We start from the raw sequence: 15,956 nt of genomic DNA, 5'->3' as shown, positions 1-15,956 counted from the left end.
AAAAGCCATAGTTTTGTTATATGATATGGGCCCTAAAAAATACACAGGTAAGTAAATTCAGAACTCAGTTTGCAGACAGAGGGTTCTCTATTTGCAGACCCTGCAATAAAAATCCCAGTGTTTACAGTATGTACCTCAGCATCTTTTCTCCCCCTCCTCGTACTCTCCAGTGGAGAAAATGAAAACGTTGACTGGGCATTTTCTTTTACATGTGAGCTCCCCACCTTATCCAGACAATAAAGTGTGCTGATGTTACGTTTTCAAGTTCATGCCACCAGACCATAAAATGTACAATTTATTAAGGCTTAATAGTAAAAAACTTGGAATACTCTTGTAAGATGCTGCTGTTTAAAGTCAGTGGTGAAAAACAAATGGAAAAGGCTTAAATGGCCTTAAACGACACACCAGATTTCCTGAGAGTTTGTTTAGTAGCAGAATGACTGGTTGTCCATGGATGGTTAGAGTGATGTCATGAAATATGGAAACTAATTGAATAACATTCCACTGCAGCCTCACTGTGCACAACAAGCTTGGTGGTTCTAGCCTGAAAACTGTAAAAGCAAAAAGACATACCAAAGGTATTGAAATCTAGAAAGCCAAAGTTTTTCAGTTTAAAATTATGACTATTTGCTCATGGCTGGACATGGAACTGGTACCAAGTACCTTTGGACTTCTTTATGTACAGCCTACGACAAGCTAATACATATAAACTTTGCCAAAAATAGCTTGTTGAAAAATATATTAAACACAATTTATTACCTACTGTAGATCTATTTAATCAGTCAAAACATAAGTTTGTGAAAATTTGCTTCTTTATCTCAGAATGGGATATTCTAGGCTAACATTGCTAACAAACACCAGACTTAGACTGGCACAGTCAAATTGATGGTGGTTTTGAGCCTTTAGTACTTTAATAGTTTAAAGCTAATATTAGTGTGTGTTATTCTATACAAAAAGACTGCTTTACTTTTGTAGCTTTATCAATATTCTTATTGTTTTGCAGCTTTAGCAATGCTAACAAATGACAAACATGTTGATGTACAAAACACCACATGTGGATTTGTTTGAAAGAGGGCTATTACTTCGAGGCCGGACGTCATGTGGATGATAATGTAGTTCCAGTTTTCACTTTTAAATTTATGACATTTATCCAATATAAGTTTACTAAATTGTTTTAAAGTTTCTTCAAAGACTTGTTTTCATAGATTTTTAATAGATTTTTAATAGATTCTTTAATAGATTTAATAGATTCTACTTGGCTTGTGTATCGTATTGAATGGATTGTGGGAAATACTTGCCTTTGTACCTATCAGTGAGCATCATGCAAACTTTTAACAGCCTTAAATTCAAAATGCCACTATGTGTAAGATTGTGAAATGTTGCCAGTGACTAGTCTTTTGACTATATCTCGCAAAACTATCAAAGCCTATTTAAGATTCATATTGTTCTAAGCTAATTCTCAATAACTCACGTGGTTCAGGTCTAAAGATTCTCAGCAGAGAAAGAAATGCAATTTCAACACAATTTCATCTTTCCTTAAGAAGAAGAAGAAGAAGAAGGGAGCAGAGTTCGCTTTAAAGCTGCACTCTTAGCAAAACGGGTTCTGTATTTTGGTGATAAGGGTCCTTTGACTTGGAACATGTGACCAGACAAAGAGCCATTTATGTATTCATATGGTTCTTTTAATGTTCACTATGTAGAACCATCGCTTTTACCAAAGAAGCTCTGAGGAAGCCCATTTAGCAAAAAAGGGGACAATACAGTACTGGGAAAGGGTCCTTAGACTTGTAGCACTATAAACCTTTAAGGAATGTCCTGTTTAGAAACATTGCATTTTAGTAACCTCAAACATTTATGAAAAGAAAACAATGTAAAATATGTAATATATTATAGAGATCCATTTAATCAAGCAAAAAACTTTTGGACAGTGTAACTGTATAGTCTTAAAAGTACCCAATAGGTGTTTTTAACATTACTGGAGCATTGTAACATTAGTGGAACTCTTTGTGATGCCATATGATATAATTTTTAAAAGGATCAAATGTTTGTTTATTTGTTTAAACTAAATATTTTAAAAAATAGGCAGGTGGCTCATATTCAGTGGCTTACAAAAGTCTAGGCAGTCCTGGTCAAAAGTGTCTGTTCTTGTGAATAGCTGAGCGATGGCGTTTAAGTCAGGAGTTTACATCAAGACTTCAAGCCTCTTATCATCTTTAGCTGCTTCCGATTTTGGAGAGAAATTTAGCAGTTCTCTCCAGACTTTTTGTCTTGGTCTTCCAGACCTGAACATGATGCCCACCTGTTCCTGTTAACAGAAGACAGCAACCTTAAATAAACTTTCTAAACTCTTCTCCTGCTTTGTGAGCATCAGTTATTTTAATGTTCAGAGTGCTCGGCAGCTGCTTAGAGGAGCGCATGGCTGCTGATTGTTTTTTTCCTATCTGTGATTGTGAGCAAAACAACTAAACCCCCTATCTGAGCGCTCAGATCTCTTGAGGTGCCCAAACTTTTGTATGGTCCATTTTACTTTTTGTCCACTTTTGGAACAAAATGAACACACAAATTTTGCATAAAATGTTGACAACATAGTTGTGTTGAACTTTCTGTCTTGTGAAGATCACTATACACAGTAATAGAAAATTGACCCTGGGTGCCCAAACGTATACATGCTACTAATTGTTCTTATACCCATGAATGTGTGAAACAGTGTCTCTGTTTGAGGTTATGCTACTTGATAGCTATGTTAGCCTTCAGTGCCTATGGCCAGCTCTGCTCCAGTTCTTCTTATAGTCTGAGTGTGGATCAAACCCAAAATTTCTTTTCATTACAATAAAATGCAATTAAAACTTTAAACTGTCTCTGAATCTGATGCAAAACTCCTTGTGTGTGTGTGTGTGTCTCCAGTCTGGGCGAGGAGTTCTATCGTGAGGCGATTGAACACTGCCGGAGCTACAACGCCCGCCTGTGTGCCGAGCGCTCCATGCGTCTGCCTTTTCTGGACTCGCAGACAGGCGTGGCACAGAGTAACTGCTACATATGGATGGAGAAGACCCACCGAGGCCCAGGTGGGAACCGTACTGTGTGTATGTTGAGAGGAAAGACTTAAGGAGGAGATATGCCCCAGCATACAGATTGGCCAGGGAAGCTTCAAGGGCCAGGAAAAAGTTCCCCAGAAAAGCCAGATAACTAACAGGATCCTCCAATAGCAGAAGAGATAAGTGGAAGTCGGACAGTATATTGCTTATTGATGCCAGTGTTTATCTAGTTTCACTGCATTGGTTTTCAGTTAATGAGTCTCTACTGTAGAGGTCTGCCCACTCCCGCAGGGAAACGGCATCATTTGTCCTGCTTCTGCCCGCAACCTAAATGTTTGGGCCCGCTCCAGCTCACGCTAACTGACGTCCAGTGTTTGGCACAGAAAGACGATTTATTGCAGTAATGTTCTGCAGCTTCTTTCTGAAATAATATGGAGATCATGGCGAGTGGGCCTATTTACTTCACCACGAGCTATTTATTCCCAATGAACACAAAGCTAGAATTAAGGAGGTTTTATTTTTGGAGTGCACAGCTGTGACCATCTGACCGTTTCCCTACTATCTATGCAGGATACTTCGGTGCCCCAAACCACACATTTATACTTTACATAGAGTTCCTCACTAATGACCGCACTTCTTATTGACAGGAGACCTTTTTTAACACACTGTTTCGTGTAATTGGTTGTGGTTTGGGAAGCCGATATGTATTCATTTACACTGTTGCGAAGGCTGTGGGCTTCATGGTGTTTTGTTGATAAATCTCTTACTTTTACCAGTGTTTAACTAACTGCAACTAGTTTGAAGCCACAGGGAACCAATATCCATATATTCTCTCTGAAGTGAAGTCTTAGTGGGTTATTCTTGCTCCTGTGGGCAAAAGATTTAACACGTATGAAGCATTCCCCATAAATAACTTTCCAATAACTAATAAATGACTGATGCATTTTGCAATATGCAATGTTAACTGAGAGTTCCTGTACTTAGGTACTGCTTACATAAGCAGTTCCCTCGCCGGTTGCAAGGCTGTGGGTGGATCCACCCACACAGCTTTAATTAGAACATTAAGGCCACATCCAGAAAGTTCACACATAGGTCTGATCAGCAGTTTATAAGCAGTGTGTCTTATTTCTATCTTGTTTTTTTGTTTGTTTGAAGGGAAGATTTGGCAAGATATCTAAATGCTTCCGATTTTGGGGGTTTGGGGTCCATATTCGGCTTCTTGAGTTTAGTGTTGGAGCTAAAGCGACTCACCCCACCTCGTCCCCAACTCCCATACTCATCCCAAAAGTATTGGATTGAGTCATTTCAGAACACACAGTTCCGCTGCTCCACAGCTCAATGCTGGGAGGGCTTTATACCCCTCATTATATGGCGTTAGGCATGGTGCCAATAAGTTCATGCTTTTCTGTTTCAGACTCCTATGTATCCTGTCAGCAATGGGTGCAACTGAAAGTAGCTGAATGCATTTATTAGAAGTGGTGTCCACAAACATTTGGACATATAGATGTTTGTGTAGATGCTGTTTGAGCTGGCTGAGAGAAAAGTGAGGAGATTTGGATGACTGTTGACTATCGGATGATTATTGTTAGCAATGTTAGCCTTATAACTCCAGTCCACAACTGAAGAAGCGACATTTGGACACCAAATCTTGGATGTTTGGCTACATCTGGGGTAAGGGAGAACTGTCAGAGCATTCTATTATTAGGAAGCTCTTTAAGGGCACCTGATCAGAAGACCTCCAGGAATATCTGAATTTGAGAAGCAGGTGGTCACAGATAAACTCATAGTGGCTTAATTAACAAATGCAAAACCAATGTAGAATGGATTAGTAGACTGTTTACAGACACTTTTTCACTCTATGCTGATTTCTCCTGTTCCTTTATCGTCACTGTCGCACAAAGACCTTGTATCTCCATTTTTGCCATTTTCCACTTGTTGACATAATGTGAATCCGGCAGTTGTGTGTAAAAGTCATGATAAATGGACCAATAGAAATCTTCCTTGGAATACTTGGAATAAACTTGTTTTACACTTCCGAATTTTTGCATGACAGTGACAATATGTTCAAACCCTAGAGGTTACTATTCTGCAGCTAGACATGAAGAACAGTGCCAACTGATTTAGCCTCAGCCTTAGCATTCAGTTCGAAAAGAAGTTCCTTAAGGTTAATGCATGTGATTTTGCTTTTGATTTTGGAAGCAGGTGTGGCGCCGGGCCAGCTGTACACCTACCCGGCTCGCTGCTGGCGCAAGAAAAAGCGGTTAAACATCCTGGACGATCCGCGTTTGGGGCCCATCGAGTTCAAGATAGGTAAGACACAGAGTTGAACTCGTAACATTGAAAAGGGGGGATGCGAACGTGGCTTGAAACAGTGCGCTGTCATCCAAGGATGCCAGAATTTGTGGAAAGTGTAATTGATTTCCTGGGAAATAGATGCTTGATAAGTGGATATTGCATTACAGCTGCACAGTGTACGTACTTCAAGTACATTTATAAAGTTCGTAAGACCAATCCAATTTAGGTTTGGTTCAATAAGCTGCCAGTTACTGTAAAATCCTACAGTAGGTCTATTTGTGAGACACACGAGTGAGAAAGCTTGCACTACTAGTGGTTTTTGTTTCTGGTTACCCTTTTCAGATGCACTTTCTTTTCACAGCGTTGGATATATTGATGGACCAAACCACTTTGTATCTCCAAAAATGACTTTAAACTTTAAGACCATTCTTAGCTTTAAAACCATCGTAACTTTTAGGGCCCTATCTTACACCCTGTCGCGATGCTCGTTGCTATCTTACACCCCACCAACTGTCTATTTTCACCACCAAACTCCACCAGCGTCGTTTAAATAGCAGTGGTGCTTGCGAATATATTTACACCGTGGGGTGTGGTGGTCTCGAAATGAGGTGTGTACAGGTACATTTCTGGTGTATTGCTATCCTGGCAACGGAAAACACAGGTGCTCCACTGACTGAAAACAACCTAGGCAGACGTCAACAGTCAGACGTTCATTGCTATTCCCAGACCACCATTGAAAAAGCAATCCGCCAAAGTCAGACACCTGGCTCTTAAAGGGAACGGCAAGATTCCCGCTGATTGGTTTATTGCACATTATGCCCCAAAACACACCCATTAATAATTAAGAGATGTAGTCGAGCTTATTTAGCCATGCCCACTTTCAAGAGGTCCAGTCATAACTAGCTTTCCCACACAACACAAAAAGATCAGAGTGCAGTGTAACACCACATGGAAAGATGGAGGAGACTTGTGTATATGGTTGAAGATACTGCATTCAAAACATCCACCCAAAGTCTGGCTCTTGGTTGAAGTGGATGTGGTGGGTGCTTATGAGGCTGTCAGGTAAGACGTTAGCCTAAGCGCTTAACCTACCTAGGAGCCTTACAAGCACTCGACGCGTCCACTTCACCCAAGCTTCAAAACTGAACCATTTCTCTGGGTAGGGAGCTTCTGATGTTGGTTTCCCCTCCACAAAACGGTGGAAGGTGGTGGATATAACTTATGTGTACTCCATGCATGGTGCTCCACAACACTGTTGTTCAAGCTAAATTCTCCTCTTCCTCCAATTATTATGACACCGACTAACTGAGCATGATCTACTATATTATACTTTACTTTTGCTGTGGTTGTAATCTATGGCCTATGCTTTCTCATAAGTCAGTGCCCTAAAAGGCAGTATTATGATGAAGGTACCTCCAACCAAATCCCATTTGAGATGCACTTTGAAGGCGGCAGTATGTTATGACGTTGCCAGGTTACCTATAAGTGCTGTAAGCCTATATTCGGCTATTAAACTGAAAGTTTTCTGTCAGAAATAAAAGTTTAAGGGAAAATAATAACTTACTAATTTAACTAATTTAAGTAAATAACTTTTTCTCTTGATAAAAGCCAGGATGGACCCAGAGGATCATGGGATACTAAAGGCAGCGAAGGAAACATCTACACTGTACCTTCCTGCCTTTAAAACACTGCCTGAGTTGGCTGCATGTATTACGTTTGAGACACAGCCTATATCGACAGATTTGCTGTTGCACCGGATGTTGTAAATAAAAAAAGACAGCAGCCGCTTTGATGCTCATTTGTTTGCTCTGCAGGCACGAAAACGGAGCTCTGATTGGGTTCCTTCAGTGCATAGCAGAAGATTCGCTAATAGTTTTGCTGGCAAATAAAATGCGTTCAGATGGGGCTCCGAATAGCGCTGACATTATGATGTGAGGCTCACCGGTTGGAATATCGGTTCAGGTTGCTTGCCATGAGCAGCCGAAATCAGGGAGAGCACAATATACCTTGCTCTCTCAGGGATGGGTTGATGGCAGTTCCTCCACACAGATGTGGTGATGTTGGTCAGCAAAGCACTAGCAATGCTCAGCGGCAGATTGAAAAAAGAGGCAGTGGTTGGCTTCACATGTGTCAGAGGTGACATGCTAGTCTTCACCCTCCCAGTGTTGGGGGCTAGGGATGGGGGGGGGGGGGTTAATTAGCCTTCCAAATTGAGAAATAAATGATTATTAATTTGCATTCAGATTTGCATTGATATCCCTGGATCCATTCACCACCACTGGAAAGATATCTTATTTAGCAATTGGATGTTAAGAGTCCCCCTTTGTAGCTATGTAGCTAATACTGATCCATTGAAATGCAGTTAAATCTTTCAGATCAGACTGGGAACATCCCTCCTAGTCCTGAGTTCTTAGGGCACCTAATCAAAGCTGTTTGTCTGCGTGTGTGCAATCAGACTACGAGGCCGCCCTGAAGAAGGAAGGGGGAGTTCCTGAGGGTCCTGTGCTGGAGTCTCTACTCAGCGGAGAGCCGCTAGACAAGAAGGTGGAGACCAAGGAGGAGGAGGCCATGAGCGAGTGTCAGGTACGAGCACCGCCAAGTCGGGAACATACTTAAGTGGGTGTTTAGAAGTTCGGCGAATCTGAGGCCTCTAGGATACACACTTGTATTCCCATATGCCCTATGCCACAACTCCAGGCGCATGTCTCTCGCTCCTACTCTCTCTCTCTCTCTCTCCCTCTCCTCCCCTCCAGTCTCTCTCTTTAGTGTCTGTGTCACTGTTTGGCACTGACACAATTCCCTGCAGCAACAACACGCCCCCACTGGCAGAGTTCCTCGTTAACTACAAAGCGTGCATACAAGTGTGTGTGTGTGTATGTGTGAGAACGTGCGACTGTTTTGCTGTTGTGCGTGAGCGACTTTGACAAAGTGAGACCACGGCCATCGCAGTGACGGTGTGGGACGAGACAGAGAGTGAGTGCGCGTTTGACATCTACATATCTAAGTGCGAAAGTGGACCAGTGTGTGTGTGTGTGTGTGTGTGTGTGTGTGTGAGTGTGTGCATGCATGTGTCCCTGTGAACCAGCCCTGGATGAGCTGTCATCACTCTCAGCATGGCCTTCCTCTGTTCTTCGCGAACACACACACATATGTGCACACATGCTCCAGACGTGACATCTGTCCCGGGGGTCGACAATTAGCCAATTTGCACCTCAATTAAGAGGCACTCTGCAGACCTCAGAGCTGATCTGGGAGAAGACCTGTGATCTGCTGATTGTGTCCCTGCAGGGCCCTGCAGGAAGGAAGCTCTCTGGAGCTTCACCTTCCCCTCCAGGCTTTAGCTTTTCTTCCAGGACTGTGTGTCGTCCATACTTTAGTGATGACGCTGGCTATTTAATCATGCTGTGCTCACGTGCCCTGCTTCCATACAGTGCTGTATCTGAAAAGCCTATTCAGAGTAAGTAAAGTAAATCATCAAGTAAATCTTTATTAATTATTATTTACTGCTGCACAATATAAAACGTGATGTTCGATAAACCTGTTGGATATCAGATTGATGACATCAGAGGCATAAAGTGGAGAAAATATTATTATTATATTATATTATTATTATAATATTATTATTATAAGTATCCAAACATTCGCTGACAGATGGTAATCTAGAGTGTTGCTGATTGGACCATACATGCCCACAGTAATACAGGATGGAAGGATACTACCTTACAGGGCTTGAGATGTGGTGAGTGATTAGACTATGGATGAACGGGATGGGCTAAGCCCTATTTCTGAGTAAGGAGTTCTTCAGTCATCTTCAGTATCACGCCATTACAACAGAAAACACCTCTAACTCTACCACTGATGGTGAAGATATCGGAGTGGTGGACAGTTGTTGCTTATGTGAATCAATTATTAAAACAACAAACGATCCAGCAAGAACAAGAAATACAGCCCAGATTGGCAGTCAGGAGAATACGGATGAAGGAGCTTGAAGTGCACTTCAAGTGTTGTGTCTAAGATCAGAACTGTTCAGGCTGTAGGCTCTTTTCTGCCATGGAAAACAGGACAGTATTTTTTTTTGCCTTTGAACTCAGAAAATGCTTTAAGGAGTACCTTGGACAGCAACCCAGACAAACAAATGGATCCTTGACCAAATCAAGCCTTACCTCTTACTCGAAACCCGGATAACCAACCGAAGTATTTCTGGAGAAGACTTACGTTGACGTTTTTTTTTTTATTTACTTCACAACCTCTCCAGAAATAAATTAGTCACCTTTCGTGTTTCAGGTGTAACTTCAGGCTCCTGCAGATGGTGTTGTACCAGAATGCTCGGGGTATGAATACCTGCGCGTGTGTGATGGGATTTATAGAGTTGAGAAGAGGTGGTAGAGTGCAATTCAATTCAAATCAAATTTATTTGTTTATTGCTTTTACAGCTGACGTTATCACAAAAAAAAGCTTTCCAGGAAGCAGTAATAGGACAAGAGATCAGAAAATCTATAAGTCATAGTGTGAAGGAAGGAGCTGAATCTGCAGGTGTATGGAAGCGTACGGTCATATGGGTCTACCAGCAGTGGCAGAAAGAGAGAATTTCTACAGGAAATTCTCCTCATTTTTGTGCAGAAGTGAGCAAAGGCCTCTTGCATTCCACTCTGCTCCATATGTTGATGGTATGCAAGTTCCTGTAGAGTGTTCTTTCAGAAATTGGTGGTGAAGGACCTGCATTGACTTCTAGAAGCAATTCTTACCTTTCGTCTTTTGTCCACAACTCTGACGGAAATTCCTGTACACTGGGAATTCTGGCACTACTGGAAGACCTGAGTTGCAAATTATAAACCTGCAAATGCAATCCGTGAATCCTGTGGTACACCCTGCAGGTGATTATAGCCCGATCAGCCTTGTGCAAGGCCATCTGCAGGAGCCTGAGGTTACTACCACCTTAAATACACAAGTTGACTTCTTTACAAGAAGAGGCTGAGATCATTAAGTTCCAATGTTTTTGTTTCAACAGGCAAAATCTTGCCTAGCCTATTCATCTATATTTTAAATAAATTGCACTCTGAAGTGTTGCCTTATCACATGAACCTAAAGTTGGCTAGCTATTAGCCAGATATGAACAGGGTGGAAATCTTACTTGCCATAAGATAGATTCATAATGTAGCTAGGTACAGTATCTTCATTTTCACTCTGTATATGATGCATTTTTAAAGGCACTTTTAGCCTACATCCTGTCGCAGCAGTTGGCAATTGTCTCTCAGGGCCTCCTCAAGCACCCTGCATCTATGTCTGTGTGTTCCTAAATAAATCATAATGCTTATATAAATTGCAGGTCAATCTTTAGCCACATCAAGGGCTTATTCATGTGTTTTTAATGTATTTTAAGATTTATCATTGCAATATGTAGCAGTATAATCGATGTATGGTACTGTGCCATACTGTGCAGCTCTACTTTCATATTACATTCCCATTAAATTGGGAAATAATGTTCTGTTTAAAAAGCTGCACGATGAAAACGTAATGGATCTTAAATCTTAAATAAGCAGAGCAGTAGATTCTCTAACGTGTTCTCATGAGTAAACAGTGTAGTGCGATGGAACTTTCTACATACTAAACCGACAGTATTTGAGTGATAGAAGATGATATCGTAGCTATAGTGACCCGTTGCTGTGTCAGTGCCTGATGACAATGGCTCCGCTAATGGCCACCACGTTGCAATTTACTCTTTTATGGTGACAAACTGGTGTCTTTTATGTGCTGGTGTCAGCTGCTCCCTTATGAGCCTCATAGAGTGCTGATGTGCTGTAAGCTTCTTTGCTTGTCTCTGTAAGCTTCTTTCTCATATGTCTGTTCAGTGACTAAACCTGACTTGTTAGTTTGGCTGTTATGGGAGACACAGCTGGTGTGTATTTATAACTTTGATTAAATGTATTTTTGCTTGCTTTCAGTGTATGTAGTTCAACAGAAAACAGGAGACTGGCAATTTAGATTTATAGGCTTGACTTTGTAGGCAAATTCTGAGGGAGCTCAAATGTGGTGTGTTGTTCTTGTGTTTGTCTCCGCAGAAGCTGCTGGTGGGAGACTTCCCTCACGAGCTGGATATCGAGGAGATGGAGGAGGATGTTCCCAAGCGCAAGAACCGCACCAAAGGCCGGGTACGGTACAAAACACGGGGCCAAAACAACTGTGGTGGAAATTCTCTAAATAAGCAGAAATCAGTAAAATCACAGTCACAATTAATGCTCCAAAGTAATATATTTATTGAAAACCTCTCGGCTGGGAAGAAACTCCTGGCAAATACCCAGAGATCTCCAAAGGTTGACCAAGTTACAAAAGGTTATATATCTCCCCAATGGGGTTTATATAACTCACTGTGGCCAGCATAGAGAAAACAGATAAGGCTTACACTCAGGACTGGAGGAGTAGCTAGTTTGTTCCACTCCGGCCGAAAGGGAGTAACTGATTTGTGGTCTCCTTCATGTGGAGCAGTAAAAGTCCACCTGAAAGTTCTGATTAAGTGTTATTAAGTCTATTAGTATGTTAGTCTGGATATAATATACTAAGAGAGAATGAAGCTAATGGAATACATAGGTTATATGTGAGAGATAATAATCATCTGAATGATCATCTATTATGTACTATTATGATCTCGAAACCACACAACCCTTAGCGCCACGCTCTTCCTTTCTTACAAATGTGCACTCTGGCTGGGGAGCACTCCCTCAGCTTGTAATTCACAAAGTCTAAGGGTGTTTATTTATCTCCCCAAGGGTGTTTATTTATCCATGAGTCAACCGTGTATGTAGCTCACCATGTTGATCAAAGAGCATTTGTGGCTTATTCCCAAACCTAAGAAAAATCAATGAGGTACACTAGGGGCCCAAGATAGGCTAGGGCCGGAGGTCTTCAGCACAGTTTGTGTGATTTTGTTTGATGTTACTCAACAGGTTAAGTAGCTGATTACCTGTCTATTTGAACCGTTGTGTCATTTGAAGTTTCTTTTCACTTTACTCCCTTTGCAGCGCTGCGTTCATCGAAGTAGGGATGTCCCGATTCAGTTCATTTGCCGCCGATCCAGTCCAAACCTTAATGTTAATGCATAGGACACCCTATGAAAACCATTGTCTTTTTTATATTCCTGAACATCTGGGCATTTGATCTTCATTTCAGCTATATTAAGAAATTGAGGTCATATAACTAAACCAATAAAACTGAAGAAATGTAATTTCTCTATGCCCTAATACCAGGTAGGATATGATCTATCAGTCTCTGACATCAACTGGGAGAATGTGCTTCCCACTCCTCCATGCAGAATTCTTTTTTTTTAGGTTCACTTTTTAGACTGCTTTCCAGGCCCTACCTAATAAAAGCAGCCTCAAACCATGATATTTCCACCTCCGTTATTCACAGGGGACATGGGATCTTTTGCTCATATGCTGTGTCTGGTTTACATTACATAACATGTCAACTTTGGATTCATTTGTACATCCAAAGTACATTGTTCCAGATGGCCTGCTTTTGGCCAAGGGGTTTTCTGGAAAACTCTTTCTCTAATGATCCTTGCACACCTTCTATGAAAATCAAACTTGTGTGCTCTCTTTCTGATGGTAGGTGCTGTACTTTGACTTCAGCTGTGGCAAGAGCTACCTGTAGATCCCTCAACAACATTTTATGATTGTCATTCATTATGCATTTTGTGGTCCACTGTTGGACTGAACTTGCTTGGACAGCCAGACCCGGCCATGTTGTCAGTTGTTGTACTTCTGATTGATTTAGCGAACAGTGGAACGGCTGAAGATAGCTGAAGATTGCTTAAAATGCCTGAATTACAATGTAGATGCAGATGTCAAAACATTGTCAGAGAGGACTTTTAGTTTGGTTTGCTTGTGATTGTTGAAGTGAGTGGTGAAGATCACCATGGCCAGATCCAAAGAGCTCTCTGGGGCCTTCAGAAAGAAGGCCTCAAGGCTGGTCTTGAGGCCAAGTCTGGATCATCATCAAGTAAACAAAGAACCGGAGGGGGTTTCGGCCTAAAATAGCTGATACCCAATCCATTAATATATGCCTGAGCTGGCTTCTGATCCACTACATCAGATTGGGACATCCCTACATTCAGTGTTCTATCTGTAAGCCAAGCTTCTTTATTGTGCAGCTAAACAGTAGAAAGCTTATTGACCCCATGGGTCACAGTTGGTGTATTACAGTTACAGTCTTCAACCTGGCAAAATGAGCATTGTTATTGTGGTCTTCAAACCCTATACCAAACTGTGCTGAACGTTATGGATGTCCCCGTGCTAGGGACTACATCCTCTCATTACATCTGAAGACCTAACTTCTCAGGGCCAGCTGTGGAAAAACACAGAGTTCGAGTGCCAATGATCTCTCACCATTCTTCTCAATAGAGAGCAGTTTCCCTCTTTCCTTGCTCATGTCCAAGTTCAAGTCTCAGCACTCGAGAGAGGTCCTTTCCTGCGTTTCTGTCCCTCCACTCAATCCTCAGTAGCTTAATACAAAGACAGCAACGTGCTTGTGTTTATCTGCGGTTGGGTACTTATGCACACGCTTCTATAAAGTTCGCACTGTAGGTCAGAAAACGCTCGGCCTGATTCCGATAAGCATGCCGAGAGAACAAAGAGGGACTTGAATAGTGTGACTGGGGCTGAAAGCGACACTTTCCGCATCAGCACTTTCTGTGAGAATCTCACCCCGCCGGTGCTGTTAACTCGCTCTCAGGTGTTACAGACCCCGCATGGTTATCAGCGGGGCTAAGGGGCAAAGACAGAGGGGAATGCTGGGATAATTATGTCTTAAGCTCTGTTCATGTGGTGTGTGCATTCTGTGTCACTCTGTTTATGGTGACAGCATTTCATAAAGATGATGATGAAGTGAAAACCTTAGGGGTGTAATGCAGTTGCATTGACTTTTTGGAATTTTAGGATTGATTATAATCAATTATAATAATATTCAATAAAGTATGAGCTTCTTTTTGGCCAAAATAAAATTCTCTGGCTATTTTGAAACATAAAGAAAGTTTATTGTTTTTATTGTCTATATTTCACTACTGTCTAAATAGCTCCTCCACTTACATTTGTATAATCAGTGCTTCATATTGCATAGAAAATGATGAAATTCATTAATAGTGGTAACAGTATATGATAAAACTGGTATGTAATTAGATATTTTACATATATATGTTTATATATAGCCTGAAAGAAATTGTTTTGGTTAAATGAGAAGTCATTGAGAAGTATGAGAAGTAATTTATTATTGAGATGTAAACAAAGTCTTTACATTTGATTTGTCGTAAAAATTATACATTCATACAAAATACATTTTCTCTAGGGACTTCTTTGCCTCACCATGCCCTACACATGTCTCTAAAATAGAGGCAATCTGGCAATATGGGGTTAATTTTCTGTCTGTCAAAAAATAGAAATGTTTTTTTAGATTAGAAGGCCTATGTTTAAATTAAATATGAGAATTAAATATAATAATAAAATAATAATACATTTTATTTAAATACATTAATACCCCAAATAAAAGCATATTCAGTTCTCCAGATGCAGGTTAACTGTTCATTTAAAAACTATGAATGGCAAGTAAAAGACACTTCTCATGAAGACTTTTGCTTAATCACCAACAGTTATAACAGCAGACATATAAACAACACAGCTCTTTTAGAGAAAGTCAGGTTGTTCTCTTAAGAACTCTAATTCTAACAAATCGAGATCCATGCTAACACACCCCTAAAAAGGCTATACCTTAGCTTAGTTGCCATTATGATGGTGATTACTTAAAACTACCATAAAACACATAGCCAGCCACACCAAAATGTCTCTTAGACCACAAGAAACACAAAAAGATAATGCTTAACAAAACAACCATTAAAATAGAAATCCCAAGGCACCCCAAAGCATCATGGGGCACTCCTGTGTCACAATACTTTAAAATCACAAAATATTTGGTCTTTAGTCACATATTTTCTTGCTGTTATCAACTGTATTTGACAGTGATCTATCAGCATAACAAAAAAATAAAGAATACAAATAAATAAATAAAAACATATTTTGATATATTTTTATATAAGTAAAGTTTATTGTATAGTTAGGTTTGTTAAAATTAGCATCTAAAAGGTGTTAGAAATTAATGTATTCCACTTGTTAATTTTCTTGTACATGCACATAACAAATTACAATAAACAGTGTGCTCTTGTCATTTTAATATGATTTTCCAGAGAATAAATTACAAGGAAAATATTTTTCATATGATTTGTACTAAGTGCTCATTTCAAGACTATATAAAATCATCATCTCCATCATCAGGCAACATATTCACAAACTTTCAACATAATCAGTTTTTGTGGGGGAAGTTTTTAACATCCTAAAACAAGAAGTCCTATCTTGTCATAGTTAAATAATGGGAGTTCAGTATATGGAAGTGACAAATTGTGAACCTCAAACACTGCTGTCAATCTGTCCCAATCTGAAAACAGGCCATTTCCAAAACCACAAAATAAAAAATACTTTACAGTCGCGGCTCGTTATATTTACAGCCTTAAAATAGACATACACCCAGCTCACTAGAGCAAGCCTTTCGAGGCTGAACGCAACGGCGACTGAATGACTAAAAGCT

The 15,956-nt window shown here is 40.5% G+C and overlaps 1 protein-coding gene across 2 annotated transcripts in view; it reads left to right on the top strand.

The window, feature by feature from the left end:
- dpf1 (double PHD fingers 1) overlaps positions 1-15,956 on the top strand; it is a 67,975-nt gene that overhangs the window by 18,654 nt on the left and 33,365 nt on the right. For both annotated transcript variants that reach the window (XM_072690725.1, XM_072690726.1), the window contains exons 3-6: positions 2,905-3,065; positions 5,238-5,345; positions 7,786-7,913; positions 11,390-11,479. In XM_072690725.1, coding sequence (XP_072546826.1) covers positions 2,905-3,065; positions 5,238-5,345; positions 7,786-7,913; positions 11,390-11,479 — 487 coding nt within the window. The remainder of the gene's footprint in view (positions 1-2,904; positions 3,066-5,237; positions 5,346-7,785; positions 7,914-11,389; positions 11,480-15,956) is intronic.

The sequence above is a fragment of the Salminus brasiliensis genome, chromosome 11 (genome assembly GCF_030463535.1).
Source record: "Salminus brasiliensis chromosome 11, fSalBra1.hap2, whole genome shotgun sequence".
Lineage (NCBI taxonomy): Eukaryota > Metazoa > Chordata > Actinopteri > Characiformes > Bryconidae > Salminus > Salminus brasiliensis.
The sequence above is the reverse complement of the archived record's forward strand: the minus strand, read 5'-3'. Positions and strand labels throughout refer to the sequence as shown.